Raw genomic sequence first — 17,401 nt, forward strand, 5'->3', positions numbered from 1 at the left:
GACAAAAATGGTTCCTGCTTTTCAAGGCTTGATTAATAGAACACTCTTCTTGACTAAGCTATAGAAGCATGACCATCATGGAAAGTCACATATGTGGGGTTGGGGGGGATTTATTATGTCACGAAGTGTACCATATATCCTAACCATCACAGAGATGCATGTGAACTTGCTAAGAAACGTTTCCATTGCCGGACTCTTTCTTCCTGGATCTGTTACTCATTTCTTGTAGCATCTAATCTATGGGCACTGTTTATGTTATGTTATTATGTTATATTGTTATTATGGTGCTGGGGCTTTTGCTTCCACATTTCAGTAACTGACAAAAGCAGATAAGCAGAAAAACTGAGCCAACCAGAGCTCATCAGAATCAGACTGGCCAGGTCATACTGTCCCCCGGTGCAATACGTTGGCAGTTGAAACAAGCATAATCACTAGTTGACATTTATTGAGTGCTTGTCATGCGCCAAGCACTATGAGAACCTTACTTACTTTATGACATTTAATCCTCACCAACAGCTCAATGAAGTAGGTACAAAGTTAATGAATGGTAGAGTCAGGACTCAAATACAGGTCTACTTGACTCCAAAGCTGATATTCTTTCAAATACACAAAAGGCTGCCTAATTTATTTAAAGATATCTTTGGACAGTCCTTTGCCACAGCTGATTAGTACTAGGTTAAATATCAAAGTATGTCCAGCCTATGTTACTTATCCCCTGTTATTGAAAGTCTTTTTCAAATGGCTTAGGCTACTTTCCTGCCTTATTAATAAATGTACTTTCTGGGATAAACTGGAATTTTTTGTTGTGATCAAAGGTCTCACACTATTCTCTATGGGGGCCTACTGAAGGAAAACGTAGTTGGGCTACAAATGAATTCACCCTCGAGCACACTCCACTAAAAGTCATCTTTAGGAATACATTCTGACATCAGTTTATGCTTTTGTCATTCGTCTTTTTCTACAAAGGTGCAATTGCAAAAAAAAAAAAGAAAGAAAAAATAAGCAGTAATATTAATGCTTTGATTTGTCACAAGTTTTTGTGATATTAGACTTAGTCTAATAGCTAAACTAAGGAACTACTGACATCATCATATAAAACCACAGCAATTACTAGCAAAGTCAAGTACTTGGCCATTGGATTGCTATGTTCATGCAACATAAAACCATTTTGAAGAGAACACTCACACACACATACTTTCATACACACACAGTGGCAAAATTAGTAGGGGTTAGCAACAGTCACGACCTAATGTCTTAGAAAAAATACATGGCTCTCAATTAGAGGAAAAAACACAATCATGATATAATATACAGGACTCTGATTCCAGCAATGAACACAGAAACAGCTGAAGCCAAACATGAAACTGCATGATGCTGAGTCCAAACAGAGCAAGCAAGACTTCACTTTATCTTTCATTTTTTTCTTTTTTTTTTTGAGACAGAGTCTCACTCTGGCACCCAGGCTAGAATGCAGCAGTGCAATCTCGGCTCACTGCAACCTCCACCTCCTGGGTTCAAATTATTCTCCTGCCTCAGCCTCCTGAGTAGCTGGGACTACAGGCGCATGCCACCATGCCTGGCTAATTTCTTGTATTTTTGTAGAGATGGGGTTTCACTGTGTTAGGCAGGATGGTCTCGATCTCCTGACCTCATGGTCTGCCCACCTCGGCCTCCCAAAGTGCTGGGATTACAGGTGTGAGCCACCACGCCCAGCCTTCACTTTATCTTTCTAAAGCAGAAACGTTTTTCATTTGGCTCCTGCAAGCCAAAAGCACAGGGGTGCTGGTATGTTTAGTTTATTTATGAAGCTATGCGCTCTTGACTACTCTCATCTAGATACTACCGAATAGATAAACAGGTTCATTCACTATGAGATACTTCTGGCAAAAACAAGTTAGAGCCGGTCTTCCTGTGGCATCTGCTACCAGAGTCAGCTCCAGGTAGGTTTGTGGAGTAAGCAGGATTTGACTTGATCATCTCATATTCCCCTTCTATATACCTTCTTTTTCCCCATTTTAATATCCCTCCTTCCCCTAGTTTAATTCATTTAACCCATCACTTATAGTGTTTAATTCAACATTTACAGTATCATTTGCCAGGCACTGTGCTTGTTTGCTCTGCCCTGGCCCCATAATATTTGTGGCCTTCACTATTACCTGAAAACTGGACTTAGTCCTTGTTATTCCCTAGCCTGAGCCTATCTGAAAAACATCTCAGACTGAGAGGAGTGATCAAGTTCCATCATCATCTCAGCTTTGGAAAATTTAATTTTTAAATGGATGCCTCCGAATGTCATACATAGATACAGATGTATGTGTGTCTGTTTATCTATCTACCTATGTAATCTGCATCTCCTCAGCTTTGGTTGGCTGATTCGAGGGAGAATAGCTGTAGTGATATATGAGTTCTCTATTGCTTCATTGATGGAGTAGATTAGAGGCTTGAGATGGCTCAACAATACTATTGAGGAAAGGTAGCTGTCCAAATAGAACCAGAATGGTATTATTTTAGAGGAAAAAATGAAGCAGTTGAGAAGTACATGCTTTTTCCTTTCATCACCACTACTGCTGCATTTTTTTAAAAAGTAGGATGATTCTAATTTTTCCAAAGGTCTCCATTTTCACAGTAGCTGCAGAGTCCACACAAAAAGAGGGAAGAGCACCTGACTGGACATCCTGAGATCTGGCAATTAGATGAAGTATCTTGCTCTCTGGGAGAAGAATTGTAGCATACATTGCAGTGGAAAGATCATGGGACAAGTATCAGAAGACCAGTAGTCTAGACTGCCCTCTGCTAGTAGCTAGGTGTGTGCCTCATGGAAAGTGACTTACCTTTCTTGAGTCTCAGTGTCCTTGTGTTCAGCAAAGTAACTGGTCTCATGTAAAGTATGAAAATGTTCCAATACCAAATGAACGTTATAAAGGCTCTTGGTGGCTAATACACATACCCAGCTTTGACAGTTTAAGTGCTTTCTGGGGATAATCCAATGGGTCAGCAAATGGATTGACGGTGGTCTGCTGTGTTGGCCAGAATAACAGGTTCACATTACCAAACGGAACCATATGTGAGGCTAAATGCAATGGTCTGGCCTGATTGGTCATGGGTCAACCTCTGCAAAACCAGTGCTTCCTGATCTCAGTGACATAGTTCTGCACTGAATTTTTTTTTTTTTCCTGTCTTGTCAATTTGGCTCACTGATGGCATAGAAGAAACTGCTTGCACCTCCCTGAAAGTCATTTCCAGGGTAGTCTGGCTCTGCTGCTCAGACATATCCCATTCCATCTGTTCCTCCCTGAAACAGAGGGCTGGCTACCCAGCTTCACATCCAGGCAATGAAATAGAGCAAGCAGAACTGATGCAACATTCAAGCTGTAGGTTTCCTAAGCGACTTAGCATGCTACACTGAATCTCAGTAGGCTCCAAATGGTTTGAAAGTCGGAAAATAGTGGAATCAGACATTCCATTTTAGCTTTGACCTAATCCACAACTCCAGCATTTTCTGACCAAGACACATAGGATTCTGCCCCTCTGGAGCAACCGACTTGCATTTTCTTCCTTTGACCTAACCTTGCTACCTGAAGGGTAAATGGATAAAATTAAAGAGCTCAGGGATTGCTTCTCAGGAGCCTTTATTGATATCCCCATATGACCTATTTCCCACCCCAACCCTGGTGTCAGCTAGGACTTGTAGGACTTAAATACCATGATGTCATCCTCTATCCTCCCTACTAAGACTGTGAGGTGCTTGAGGGTACCTATAGTATTTTATATTTATATGGCTCCAGAGTCTAGTGCAATGGCACAAAGTAGATGCTTAATATATTTTAGTTACTACTATTGTTATTATTATTGGTGCCAAAGAAGGTTTTTTACCAAAATTGTTTATTTGGGTACCTCAGGTGGGCATATCATTATCCTCTTGGAGCCTCAATTTCCTCGTGTGTGCAACAGAAATAATAGTGCCTGTTTCATGAGCTTTTGTTAGGCAAGGATTAATGAGACAAAATGTACCAAGTGCTTGGGACACAGGTTGGCCCATAACACTCAGTGAACACATATTCCTTATTTTTAGCCACGATGCATATTTGGGGCAGCTTGACTTTTGCATTTTTGTTTTCTTCAAAAACAGAGAAGACTGAATTTCTTTCCAGGGAAGAAAAGAACCCTCCTTCTATCTCCCAGCCTGTGTCTGGCCTCAAAAGAACATAGGGAAATTCTTAAAAACTGCTCTATATCCTATTGTCATTAGGTCAAACAACATCAGAACATGGCATCCTCTGTGCTGGTTGTTGTGAAAATACACCATGGGGAAAAGCCTCGGGGTGGAGACATCTACCTATCCCCCCCTCACCACCACACACACCAAAGCTAAGGAAATGCATAGACAGTTCAGCAGGAACTGGCAACACAGTTCTGAACTAGAACACAGTGCCTAAACATCCACAGGCGCTGTTCTATAAAGTGTGAAAAATGGCCTTCACAGTCTCACCATATGCACAGAAGGTCAGTACTGCTCCTGTTGAAAATGATATCCTGAGAAGGAGAAAATGTGCGGTAATGGAAAAAAGGAAAAATCTCCTGAAAACTGATGGGAGAGGACTAAGAGAAGGAGCACAGTGCAAGAAACCCTGGCACACATATCTAGGAAGAGCATGTTGGATAACTTGTAATTTTTCACTAATAACCAACAAAAACAATGAAGAATTCAGAACTAGCTCAGCCTATGAGTCACTATACGTGACAAGTAAAAGACACCTAGCTCAAAATGTGCAAAGAGGGAGACCCTTCACCATGGCAGAAGCTTGGGATGTGTCCAAGTATGGCAAGTGAGATATAGATCATTTTTTATCTACTTAAGAATGTATTTATTCAGGCCTCCCACTGTTGAAAACCTGCGTATGGTATTAGGTATGCATTCTCTATGTCATCTTAACTCAGATTCTACCAATTGCTCCTTTTGTAGCTCACACGGAGATTCTTCACTCAAAAAGTAAGAGAGTGAACTCCTGCAAAGTCAAAAGAAACAAGGGAAGGCCCCTTTGGAAAGGCAACAGCAAATCACAAACATCCATAATTATACATCAGGGTCTAATAGATGGAGATTGTGCCCTGTGGTTGTTGGTGTGACAGGTAGGTACAAGGTGCCCAGGTAGGGTCTGCCATTGTCGTAAGCATGGAGTTAAAAGAAGTTCTGCAATGCCATCCCTGTTCACTGAGAGTGCGTGTTAACAACGAATTGGGACTAATTTGAAAACATTCAGCTGCCTGGGAATGTGTGCATCAATTCCCTTCCTTCATAATTTATACAGCATTTTGATTGTGGTGCTCAGCAATAAATAACTGAAATGAGTTCTAACTGCTTGGAGATTTAGTTTTATGTCTTTAACACCCTTTTTTTATATTCTGCAAGATAGCTCGTATTCAACTTTATATGCAAACCTGAAATGGTATTCAGAGGAAAATAAGGAAAAAAGGCAGCCAATAGATCTTTTGCTTTGGGAATTGAATATAAGATCATATTCAAAGTGCAGCATTTATGGTCCAATGCAGAATACATAAAATATATGACCATTACAAATTCACCTTTCACTGCAAAGCTGTGCTCTTGTAGTGACATATCTTATTGCTAGATTAGAGCTTTTAGCATGATGAAGGCATCTTTCATCTTCTCCTAGATGCAGGCTGGGTGCTCTTTCTGGACTGTGTTTCTACCTGTCACAATGCCCCACACCCTGGAGAGAGAGCTTACAGAGGAGTCATTCACCACAGGGCTGAAGCAACTTCCAAAGGGAAGTGTCTAATTGGAGGTATGTCATCTGCATGGGATCACACTGCCTGAGTTTGCCACAATTTGCTGAAGCCAAAGGGAGAGATCAGCTGGTGTTGTCTTCTGGAATAAGCCCAAAAAAGGTCAATCTAATATCGCAAATATTCAGCCCATACAAGTTTTGGAAGACAGTTTCATGTAGGACTTGGTGCATGTTAATAACTAGGAAAAGAATATACATATCATGTAAATCAGTGATATGGTTAAAACATAAATGTACTTAAACCAGGAAATTTATGGAAAGGCTTACCAGATTCTTCTAACTCAAGCCTAAACCTCAGTGTATGGATCAAGACAGGTTTTCATGGACTTTGTAAGTCATAAATCAGTGCTGCTGCTGCTGCTGCTGCTTTAATTCTTCAAACTTGTAATTCAACTCTTACATTGCCCTTATGGACTTGTGTCCTTGCCCTTCACAGTCAGCCCTAAGCTATCTTTCCAGAGTCATCCCCTGATTTTCCCATCCCTCTCCTCCCTCTTCCCTAGTCCTTCATGCACCCAATATTACTGACACATGCCTTGCTCGTTTCAATTCCCCAGTGACGAGCCCAGTGGGAAGCATACAGAAGACACTCCACAAATCTTTGTTGAATGAATATGAATAAATGACAAAAGGCGGACAGCACTTGACTTTTTGACAGCTATGTCAGATGTACAGGAGCACTTTTCACTTACTTCCCACTCTTAGATGTGTTCCGGGTCTTTGTGGATGACGGAGAGTTGGCGCCTGCGTTAGTGTTTGGAGAACCCCGTTTATCCTTACTATACCCACAGAAAGAATAGAAAACATATACACAACAAGGACCACAGAGACAAAAAGCAATTAGTCACTTCATTTAAAGACTTTCAAGGCCAGCCTGCATATCCCCCCACCACCCCCGGCCAATCTCTCTCTCTCTCTCTCCTGTCAAAGTATGATCTTATCCAGTTGTGCCCTTTAAAGGTAGAGAGTGGGAACTACTGGTCAAGTTCAAAGAAAGCTATCCTTTTAGCATTCAAAGCTTGAACTCATGGATTCCAGTAATGATAGCACCACAGCCCAGGCCCCAAGGGGGCCTCTAGTTTAGAAGATATATATATATATATATAGTCTTTAAAATAAAATCATTTCTTTCCAGGCACTGAATTCTCTTCATTACATGTTCAGTTCTGAAGCTGCTGACTTTTAGTGAAGTATGTGGATGCCAAATGACTTCTAAAAGTCTTTGGGAGATACTATCAGATGAATTAATAATTTTCACTCATAATGTTACATGGGAAGGCCGTGAATTCAGATATTCTTTCAGAAGAGGCACCACCTGTTTCATGAGTAATTGAATTTAAATCCCCACCTTCAATAACTCCACAGCTTATGTCAAACCTTGGAAACAATTACGAAATAAATCACAAGGAAGGCCTGCTTAATCTCATCAGGTTAATAAATGCAGACGAATTAATCACCTAAAGGTAAACAAAAAGGAATAATTGATTGGAGTCTTCTTGATTACTTTATTCTATTTCCTTTATCAAACTATTTTACCATTATCTTCAGTTCAGCTGCTCTGCCTTGAAATTATTCCTTTACTTCATCTTCAGATTTCCATGGAAACCAATTCAAAGTCTTTCTCTCCACTTGATGATGTGTGGAATTATTTATCCTGATTCCATCAGGAAGATTTTTTTTGTTGTTGTTAGTAAGTTCTACATCAGCATAACCTTTTATAAAAAGTGAAGGTAAGAAAGAAAAATATATATCTTCATATTTAATGTGTATAATAGAACCTTCCAGTGGCAAAGAATATTGTGTCAGAAAATGTCAAACAGCTTTTCAGATATTTATGAACCTTTTAAGTATCTCCAAAATAGGTGTCTGCAAGTAGCCGTATTTATATGTGGGGTGGGCTGGGGGTCACAAAAGATATTCTGCCATTCACCCATCAGCTTCAAATGACTTCATGGATATGATTGGAACAAGAGATAATCATGGGTTCCTGGTGATTGCAAAGGTAATAAAATGTGTGTGGGCACGGAAAAAGGCTGATCAGGAAAAGTCAGAGAGATAGCAACTGTCCAAGCACTTAAGAGTCACCATCTATGCCGGGCGCAGTGGCTCATGTCTATAATCCCAACACTTTGGGAAGCCAAGGCAGGTGGATCACAAGGTCAGGAGTTCGAGACCAGCCTGGTCAACATAGCAAACCCCATCTCTACTAAAAATACAAAAAAAAAAAAAAATTACCTGGGCATAGTGGCAGGCATCTGTAATCCCAGCTACTTGGGAGGCTGAGGCAGGAGAATAGCTTGAATCCAGGAGGCGGAGTTTGCAGTAAGCCAAAATCGCGCAATTGCACTCCAGCCCAGGTGACAGTGTGAGACTCCGTCTCAAGAAACAAAACAAAACAAAACAAAATAAAAAACGTCTAGGGGGTATGAAAAACAGCTCTTAGAAGTGGGAGATACCCTTGTGAGCTCTGGCTCTGCTGCTGGAGGGGATGGCTCTGGAGAGAGTGGACACACATTCTATCCCAGAGGAGGGGGCAGAAATCCACTGGAATGAGGTGCTGAGATTCCTGCACAGTGCAGGGATCATTACCCTGTACCACTCACAGACTCACCAGAATGTGGCCACATTCTGAGCGGGGACTGAAGAACTCACTTGGTGCTGCCTCTATCCATCCATGATGACTTCCTGGCAAATGATTCCTTAGGGACGTGAAACCAGGGATCATCCTGACTGTCCTCTTCACAAATTCAAAATTGTCTCTTCCAGAAGTTTGGCATAGCCTGATGCAAAGAATGCGATATGCTAATATGCTCTGTGTCACAAAAGTAGGTGTCAACTTCCTCACTCTTGCACCCTGGTCACTGGTCACTGAACCTTCCTCCGCCTAGCCCCTCACCTAAGCAGTAGGCAGTGGGAAACTTGGCTGGAAGCATTCAGAAACAAGGGATATTTTTGATGTGTCTCATGCACACTACTGGGCTCAGAGTAGGTGGTGATTTAAGTCATCACTAAATCACTAAGTGCTGAGTCACTAAGCTCATTCATTCACTTTTTTTTTTTTTTTTTTTTTGATAAAACAACATCCTCCACTGCTAAATTTCCATGTCTGTGCCTTGGGCACTAGGGTCCTCTATAGTCTACATTATAATTGACCCTGTTTAAGCTCAATGCAGGACACAGTAGGACATCAGGGAAAGCTATCAGCTGGCAGCGACAGCCTTATTATTGTCAACTGGTGCTGTAGCAGGAGGTGGTCCTGGAGCAGTAATCCTTTAAAAGATAGGAATAAGGGCCCCTCTGACCTACAGTGCAGATATTGGGGAAATGAAAACAAAAACATTCTCAGGAATAAATCACACAGGAAAGGCATGACACCAAGAATAGGGGTAAAATTAATCAAGTAACTGGAAATGTTTTTTCTATGCAAATAACAGATCCATTAACAGTGACGAAATGTATCTGAAAGGGGGATTGAGAAAAACTTGTGGCTAGCTTGGATCCTAGGAGCTTAATTTTGTAGATGTACTGACTATGGTATAGAAAAGTTTACCTAACATTGACAGAAAAAGTTTTCATTCCTCCACCAAAATCCAGGTCAGTTAGATAAGCCTGGGCAAGATGCCATAATTCTGAAACTTTGAGAGACAAGGAGATCTAAAGCAGTGATATCAAGGACACTGCATTTTCCAGAAGGGTCCCATGAGAAATAAAGAGAAAATGCTGCAGCTGCAGACTGTCTGGTAGCTTCAAAGATCTTTGGGGAAAAGACCTAAAGATTAAGATCCTGCCAAGAATTCTGGTCACTGAAACATCCTGCAATCCCAGGGATTTACAGGAATAAACCCAATCTGTTTCAAAGACATACAGATATAATTTTGGATATATGAGATTGGTGGGGGGTGGGTGCTCCTTGATTTAGAGTTCCTAACTTATATATCTGAAACAGATCTACCCCAGTAGTTGTTCTTTTGATTTGCCCATCTCTAGACTACTTGTCAGCCCTCGTCAGTTTCATCTTGTCTTTGAATTGTATCTCAAACTCTATGTCCTACAATTTCCAAGGGTATGGATCCAGACTTCCTCTACTTCACCTGAGTAACTATCCTTTTCTATGGAGAAGCTGCTTTCCTCTCTCTAGTGCCTCACAACCAAGCCTCATTAAAGGCTTATGAAAACAATTACAGGTGAGTTTCTGTTAGGAAAAGTTAATGAGTGCTAGCTCTCCTTCTGTCTGGTTGGCTGTCCATCTCCATCTATCAAGAAAACCCTTTCCCACAGGTTCCATAAATGCCTCCAGCACTACAAAAGTGAAAAAACAATTTGCAGTATTATGCACAATGTATTCAGGTGGGAAAACTGCAACTAACCCAACTTTTCAGCATTTTCAAAGTGTTTCTGATTGAATGATTTGATGCTGAAATGGTATCCAGTGTACTTAAACCAAAATGGCAATCAGACCCACTCCAATCTGAATTTTGCTGTTTGGTCAAAGGTACTTGTGGGAGAAGAACCCCATGGCTTAAAACACACCTGATTCACTTTCTTGATGGGTGGCATACAGAAACTTCTGCATCTCCTTTGTAAGCTCTTTTTGGAATTAACTCATCTCAGATCCCTGAAAAATAGTTGTGCTGATACAACTACAATAGTACTGAAATTTTAAAAATTAATTTTCAAGGTCCCAGGAAATTGAAATTGTATTTCAAAATAACAGGTTTGGCTATGATATTTATTGTCTACATATCTTTTACTAGCCATTTAGCATGTGGTGCTCATAGTGTTGCTTATATTTTATTATTTATCTGTCTCTCTAACTCACTTTTAAATGGGCAGTCAAAAAATATTCGTTGAACAAATAAATGAAAAAGCTGCATTTGGGCTCAATGGAAAGAAGTGTCATGATTGAGTATTAATGTCTTGCACCAGTTGTAGAGAAGGAAGTGGTGACACATGTGTCATATCTTCCATCCCTGAAGAGGAATGGTCTGGGAGAATTGGACTCTAGTCACTGAAGCTTGGTCATCATGTGTATCACAAAAAAGGTGAGCTTAGAAAGGACTCTCAAGTAAGCTTGCTTGGATGGTTGAAGAGTGCCTCTGAAATAACACATCTGTTGTATTTGTATAGTCCTTAATGTTTTCCAATGTGTGTTCTTGTGATAACTGAGATGAAACTCACTTTATTGTTGAGGGTTTGTTTCAAGTCTCTCTGAGGGAGATACTAGCTATTCTTTACTCCCTAGAGATGCCTCTTAGGCTTCTGAACACTCTCGGACTGAAAAAATGCACTTAAAACAGATAGACTCTCCCAGGGATAAAAGTTCATCTAGTCGGCCTCCCCAACAGGTGCTTAAGGCCCCTCTCCAACAGATACACCAAGTCGTCATCTTTTGAAAGGTTTTTCAATCATGATTGTTTCCCCATGAAAACCTGCTTTTCTCTTTTCTAAAAGGCTCACATTTCTGAAGTATGTTTGCCCTTGTTCTATTGTTGAGCAAGACAGCTCTTCAAATATTGATTTCCTTTAATTAAAGCTGATAATACTTCTGCATTTCATTTTTTTCTATCTTGTTAGGTTATGTCCTGAGTGGTTTTCTTTGTTCCAAACTTTTTCATTTCTTTTGCCCAAGGTGTCTAAATTAGAGTCCTTGCCCCTTTCAGTAACTTATGCTCATTATCTATATTTCTGATAATCATCTGGCAAAGAAAGTTCAGTTCAGTGAGATGTACTTTTATTTAGCATCTTCTTCTAGTTTCCCTTTGCTTAACTATGGATAATAACTGAGGATTTCTAAGGGAAGGGAAAAGCTCATTTTTATTGCTATGAAGCCCAGTGTAACTATGACCTCTCAGAAGCAGCCTCATAAGTTCAAAGCATTTATTCAGGAATCCCAAGTTCTAATCCTGGCTGCCAGCAAGGCATTTAACTTCTTGCTCTCTTAGTCTTCTTATCTACAAAGCAGAGGGAATTATACTGATCAGGTAAACCATTCACAATGAAGCTCATAGTTACTCTGGAATTGCAAAAGCACTTGGAAAAGGCAGCCAGGGCACTCATGTTATCTTGCCCTCTCCCCTTCCATTAACTTTTCACTCTAGCAGCTCACCACAGTGCATCAGAGACTGCAGCAATGGGCTCATTGATTTTTGTTGCTATTTTGCTCTCTTCACCTCTTGGTACATGTTGTTTTTGCCCAGCGAGTGACAGTCACATCACTGAATGCCTCATTGGAATCAAGAAAGAACATGAGTCAGTTTCTAAATTATATTATTTTCTCATTTAAGCTGACTAATCCCATGTGTCTTTACCAACAGGGTGGACCTTAGTTACAGACTATCAGAGGCCAATAGAACTGTATCTAACAGTTGTAAGTGGTATTATACAACCGTTGCATTTGCATCTAATTCTGGGTTTCTCCATCACATCAGGGATTGAGGAGCAGAAACCATAGTTACGGAATTGGATGGTTTGGGGTAATTGAGATCTGAAATATAATGAGAGGCTGGGCTGGAATGGCGGTTATAGGGGTGGAAAGAAACTATGCCTGGCATAGCAAAAGAAAATATGACAGAACTTGGAGATTGACTATGTTTGGAGAATGAGAATAAACCCTAAATGAAAGTCACTGAGAAGGTTTGCAAGCTGGATGACTGAGAACAAATTTACTCTGCCAGTGAAAGAGACAGAGTAGTTGGGAGGGAGATCTGGACTAGAGGAGAAGATGACGGATTTAGTTTCGGGCCTATCGAGTTGGGGTATTGATGGACAGTGTCCCAGTAGGCAATTAGAGAGATGGAACTGGAGCTCAAGAAGAAAGACAGGGCAGATGTACGGTCATTGCTCCAAAGTGGGACTCAAAGCCATGAGATAAGCAGTGAGGCCTGATGCAACAATGATCCACTATGATTAAGGAGTGTTTCAAGAAGCATCCTATGCCACAATCTGTTTACTTCCACCCCACTCTATGAGGATTTACAACTGTGTTACAAAGACTTGTATGCCAGAGGTCCAAGTAAAAGAGTCTAAGCCAGGTAACTTAGTTATGTAGAGATCAATGCTAAGGTTAATGAGTGAAAGTGAAGGCCTTGTTCCTGGTGCAGGCCGGTGGCTTTCTTCATCCCACATACATAGCCTGCTTCTCCCCATTCTCCCAGCCCACCCAGATTGCTTACAGATGACAAGGCAAGTTGGGTGCCAAGAGATGAATAGCAATCATTGTCAACCTATTCCTATAACAAACACCTCACCGAGTACATCCTATGCTGTTTTCACCTTGGCGTAAGAAGGACACCCTGGCAGATGAGCAAAATTGAGCTTTCTACCTTGGCTTCACTTGCAGTTCACATCTTTTCTCTTTACCACAGACTAACTGAGTACTAGGATTTATACCTCCAATAGTACTAAAATCTCCTTTTCTTTTTTTTTTTACATGATTCCCTTCCCTCTTGATTCTGTCTCTGCACGTGTCTCACTAACTGGCAGCCTTTCTGGGAATAAATCAAGGGCTTTGCCCTCGAAGAGCCGAAGTATCCCAAGCTTCCTGAGTGGAGTTTAGTGTATTAGGCCAGTTTTGAGGGACCTGTGGCCATCTCCTTTCCCATACTGAGGTAAGCTACCCTCTCTTAGCATCCTGGGTGGTACATGATGCCCAAGCTTAGTAACATCACCACAACTGGGGGCAGAGAGCAACCTGTCTGGGAGTAAATCAAGGGCTTTGCCCTTGAAGGGCTGAAGTATCCCAAGCTTCCTGAGTGGAGTTTAGTGTATTAGGCCAGTTTTGAGGGATCTGTGGCCATCACCTTTCCCACACTGAGGTCAGCTTTTGTTGTTAGCCCTGGCTCTGCAACTTCTTACCAACTGAATCCTTTAACGTTTCTGGGTCTCAGTTTCCTATTATGCCAGTCCTACTTCTTAAGGCCGTTACCTAGTTTTGAAAATTATACAATGTTAACCAATTTACCCACTCAGAAAATATTGAATGTGTTTACTCTGTAGCCTTGGGGATACCATGATGAGTGTGACAAGCTTCCTGCCGGCAGGTGGCCCCAAGGCTAGTGGAGAAGGCAAGCGTTAACAGCTACATAACAATGTAAAGTACCAAGTGGAATAAACAAGTGTGAAAAAATGCTAGGGAAATAAAACAGGAAACAACTGCCTATGCTTGGGGAAGTTAGGGAAAGCAAAGGTAAATGTGAGTTTCCATTATGAAAATTAGGATTTTTGTTTTTGAAGCATTGTCAATCAGAAAAATGGGTTATGAGAATTTTCACAAAATACAATGAAATTATGCTTATCCTTTGTTTGAAACAGTTCTCTCTCAACAGTGGGCTCATAGACTTAATCATACTTCAGATAACCTAGAATATTTTTAAAATGCAGGTGGCGGGGATCCCCACAGTTTCTGATTCAGCAGGTCTAGGATGGGACCTGAGAATTTACAATTCTATCAGGTTCCCAGATGATGGTAATATTTCCTGTCTATGGCCCACACTTTGAGAACTACTGCCTCACAGGAAGCATGAGACAACCACACTTGGTGGAAATTGAAAGAGAACAATCAGCTGTATCCATTGTCTCTGCTTTCCAAACAACAAAATCCAAATCTGCTGGATAAAGTTCCCCCCTGTAGGGCTTCTGAGGAGGACAGATGAGAATGCAAAGGGCTGCTGACATCTATCTCTGCAGAAGTTCCTCTTTCCTGGGGAAGTGGCAATTATTGCGAACACCACAGAGTAGAGCTCCATAGCAGGTGAGACAAAGATTGGATCTGACAGCATTAATTGAGCCCGAAGTTCTATTTACTGAAAATGATCCAGCATAATTAAAAATTCACAACTGGAGCCTAGTTGGTGAACATTATACATTAGGGAGTCCCCAGAGTAGGCCAGAAAAGTCTCAGTGAACTTTTTAGGAAAAGCCAAAGGAGACAACTGCAATGGCAAGAATTAGCACACGGAGAACAAAGAGAAGTCAGTCAGCCTATTCATTTGGAGGAGAGATTCTGATTTTACACTACAGAATGATACAAACTAAGTGTTGGTGGAGAGGCTCATTTCCTCCTCCCTGGTGAATTACCACTTTGTTTCACTTTCTACTTAATATGTTCTTATGGGATTTTCAAGAATGTCCACTCTGCCTGCACATTACATATTAACTTCTTTAAGGACAAGGGCAAATTGTATTCACATCTGTTCACAATATCTCTGATCACACACTTGCCACATACAAGGTTTTCAGCACCTGCTGACTGAAAACCGCACCTGGTAAATTTGGCTTCTAACATGTTTATTGAATTGAATTGACTGACCGACACATACTATGTTAGAGGTTTACTAAAGGAGTCATGTGACTTTGGCTTTTTGTTCAAATTATATGTTAAATCACACTTCATGACTAAAAAGTGACAGCCTATTGCAGAAGTATTTCTTAGCTCTAGTGCCCACAGATAGGAAACTCAAGTAGAGCAAAACCAGTGAGAATTAGCAACTTTGGAGAATGGTGTTGCCATACTAACTAGAAGCAGCCCTGGTGTTGTGGAAAAAGCTTGGGCACTGAAATCAGGAAGAGCTGAGGTCACATTCTCTTTATAGCTAGAACTCGAACAAGTTGGGTCATTGAGGCAGGGTTGGTCCTACTTAACCAAGACTTCTGATTTTGACATTGGGCCATGGGGTACCCATTCTCTAGCTCCATGTTGTGCCCAAAGCCAAGAGTACTCAAATACTTCCTTGTTGCTGAACTTGGAATCTTGAGTACTTTCTAGGAGGCCAGATGTCTCTAGTACCTAAAAGTGCATCTGGACTAGGTGTGGTGGCTCATGTTTGTAATCCCAGCACTTTGGGTGGCTGAGGCAGGAGAATTGTTTGCGCTCAGGAGTCCAAGACCAGCTTGGGCAACATAGTAAGACCCTGTCTCTACAAAAATAAAAACAAAATTAGCTGAGTGTGGTGGCACATGCCTGTCATCCCAGCTACTTCAGAGGCTGAGTTGGGAAAATGGCTGGAGCCTTGGAAGTCAGGGCTGCAGTGAGCTGTGATTGCACCAGTGCACTCCAGGCTGGACAACAGAGCAAGACCTTGTCTCAAAAGCAAACAGTGCATCTGGCTCCTTAGAAATCAAGTAGAAGGGCCATGCCAACAAGATATTGAAAATGCCTTCCAGGGTGGTAAGGAAAGAAAAGTTCCCCCAAACTATGCGTTCATGTGTGTGTTAAAAACACTGACCCTTTAAACCAAAGGACTTTGTGCTTTTCTCTTCACGTTTATTTACAGGGACAGATGAAACTATTTCAATTTTTAAACTACTTAGTTATCACACATTCAGGCATCATACCTTTGTTTGAATGAATGTTATTTCTAAATAGGGTCTCCTTTGCAAATATTATCTATTCTATGATCTGTATTGGCCACTTTTAATTTTCCTTTCCAAGTGAAACCCAATTGTCAGCCTCTTTGTGTTGTGTTACAATTTGGAAAATTGAGCATTATTTTAATGTGCACGAAAACAGAAGACTAGAATTCTGACAATTTATGAAAACAAAGCACATCTTTTTTATATCACCCACTAATCACTGTTAAACGCTAAGCCTTATATAATTTAAACCAATCTACTTCTCTTCATGCACATGAGTTTTTAATCATAGTCTGGTTAAACCCAAGATGCTTAACTGAGCCAAAGAGTGAGGCTCTTTATTGACCCCTCCCCAGACAAGGGAAAGACTCAAAGAAATATAGAGTTAGAGGAATCCTTAGAAATAGAAAAGTAAGGTCCAGAGAGAAGGGATGTATTCAAGGTAAGTATCCAAGGATGCAGTACTGACTTGACAGAACTTAGCTAGCATATAGCAAACAAGGCCATAGCAACCATGGAGTACAGAACAAGGCCAGGAGGCATGGGATCAAAGATGATGTAACATGAATTAATTGTGGCTCCATTTGCCAATATCAGCCATATAAGAAGGGTGGGCAGCCTTCTTTTGTTGTTGGGGAGAGTATGTGGAAGAAGACGACATGTTCGGTTTTGAGCTATGTTGAGTTTTGTGTGCCTGTGGTACCTCTAGGTGAGATGTTTAGCTGGCAATTGGATATGTGGATGCAGAACTTAGCTGGATATAGAGACCTCAGCTGAAGAATGGTCTTTAGAGATTGGGGAGTCTGTGGTAGTTCAAACATTTAGAAGAGATTACATGGGGAGAGTGTGTAGCATGAGAAGAGAATAGCCTTGGAAGAAGATTAAGGAGGAAAGACCAGAGAAGGAAAAGTGGACTCAAAGGAGAAAAATGCCAGAAGGCTTGGGATCAAAGGAGAAACTAGATCTGGGGGCATGAGTATTCCCATCATAGTAAACTCATTTGCTGATGACTGGGCGTGGTGGTTCACACCTGTAATCCTAGCACTTTGGGAGGCTGAGTCAGGTGGCTCACCTGAGGTCAGGAGTTCGAGACCAGCCTGGCCAACATGGTGAAACCTTGTCTCTACTAAAAATACAAAAAAATTAGCTGGGCATGGTGGTGGGTGCCTGTATTCCCAGCTACTTGGGAGGCTGAGGCAGGATAATCACTTAAACCCGGGAGGCGGAGGTTGCAGTGAGCC

At 41.2% G+C, this 17,401-nt stretch overlaps 1 protein-coding gene and 1 long non-coding RNA gene across 3 annotated transcripts in view; one reads left to right on the forward strand and one right to left on the reverse strand.

Moving 5' to 3' along the window:
• HS6ST2 (heparan sulfate 6-O-sulfotransferase 2) overlaps positions 1-17,401 on the reverse strand; it is a 372,545-nt gene that overhangs the window by 37,504 nt on the left and 317,640 nt on the right. The window contains exon 5 of one of the 2 annotated variants that reach the window (XM_011958256.1): positions 6,503-6,589. The exons of the other annotated variant lie outside the window; for it this stretch is intronic. Coding sequence (XP_011813646.1) covers positions 6,503-6,589 — 87 coding nt within the window. The remainder of the gene's footprint in view (positions 1-6,502; positions 6,590-17,401) is intronic. 2 annotated transcript variants of the gene reach the window in all.
• LOC105523441 lies at positions 5,044-7,272 on the forward strand. Its single transcript, XR_001003604.1, has 3 exons — positions 5,044-5,130; positions 5,676-5,807; positions 6,946-7,272. It is a non-coding gene; the product is annotated as an uncharacterized LOC105523441 (long non-coding RNA).

Source organism: Colobus angolensis, unplaced genomic scaffold, assembly GCF_000951035.1.
Source record: "Colobus angolensis palliatus isolate OR3802 unplaced genomic scaffold, Cang.pa_1.0 Scaffold463, whole genome shotgun sequence".
NCBI classification, from domain to species: domain Eukaryota; kingdom Metazoa; phylum Chordata; class Mammalia; order Primates; family Cercopithecidae; genus Colobus; species Colobus angolensis.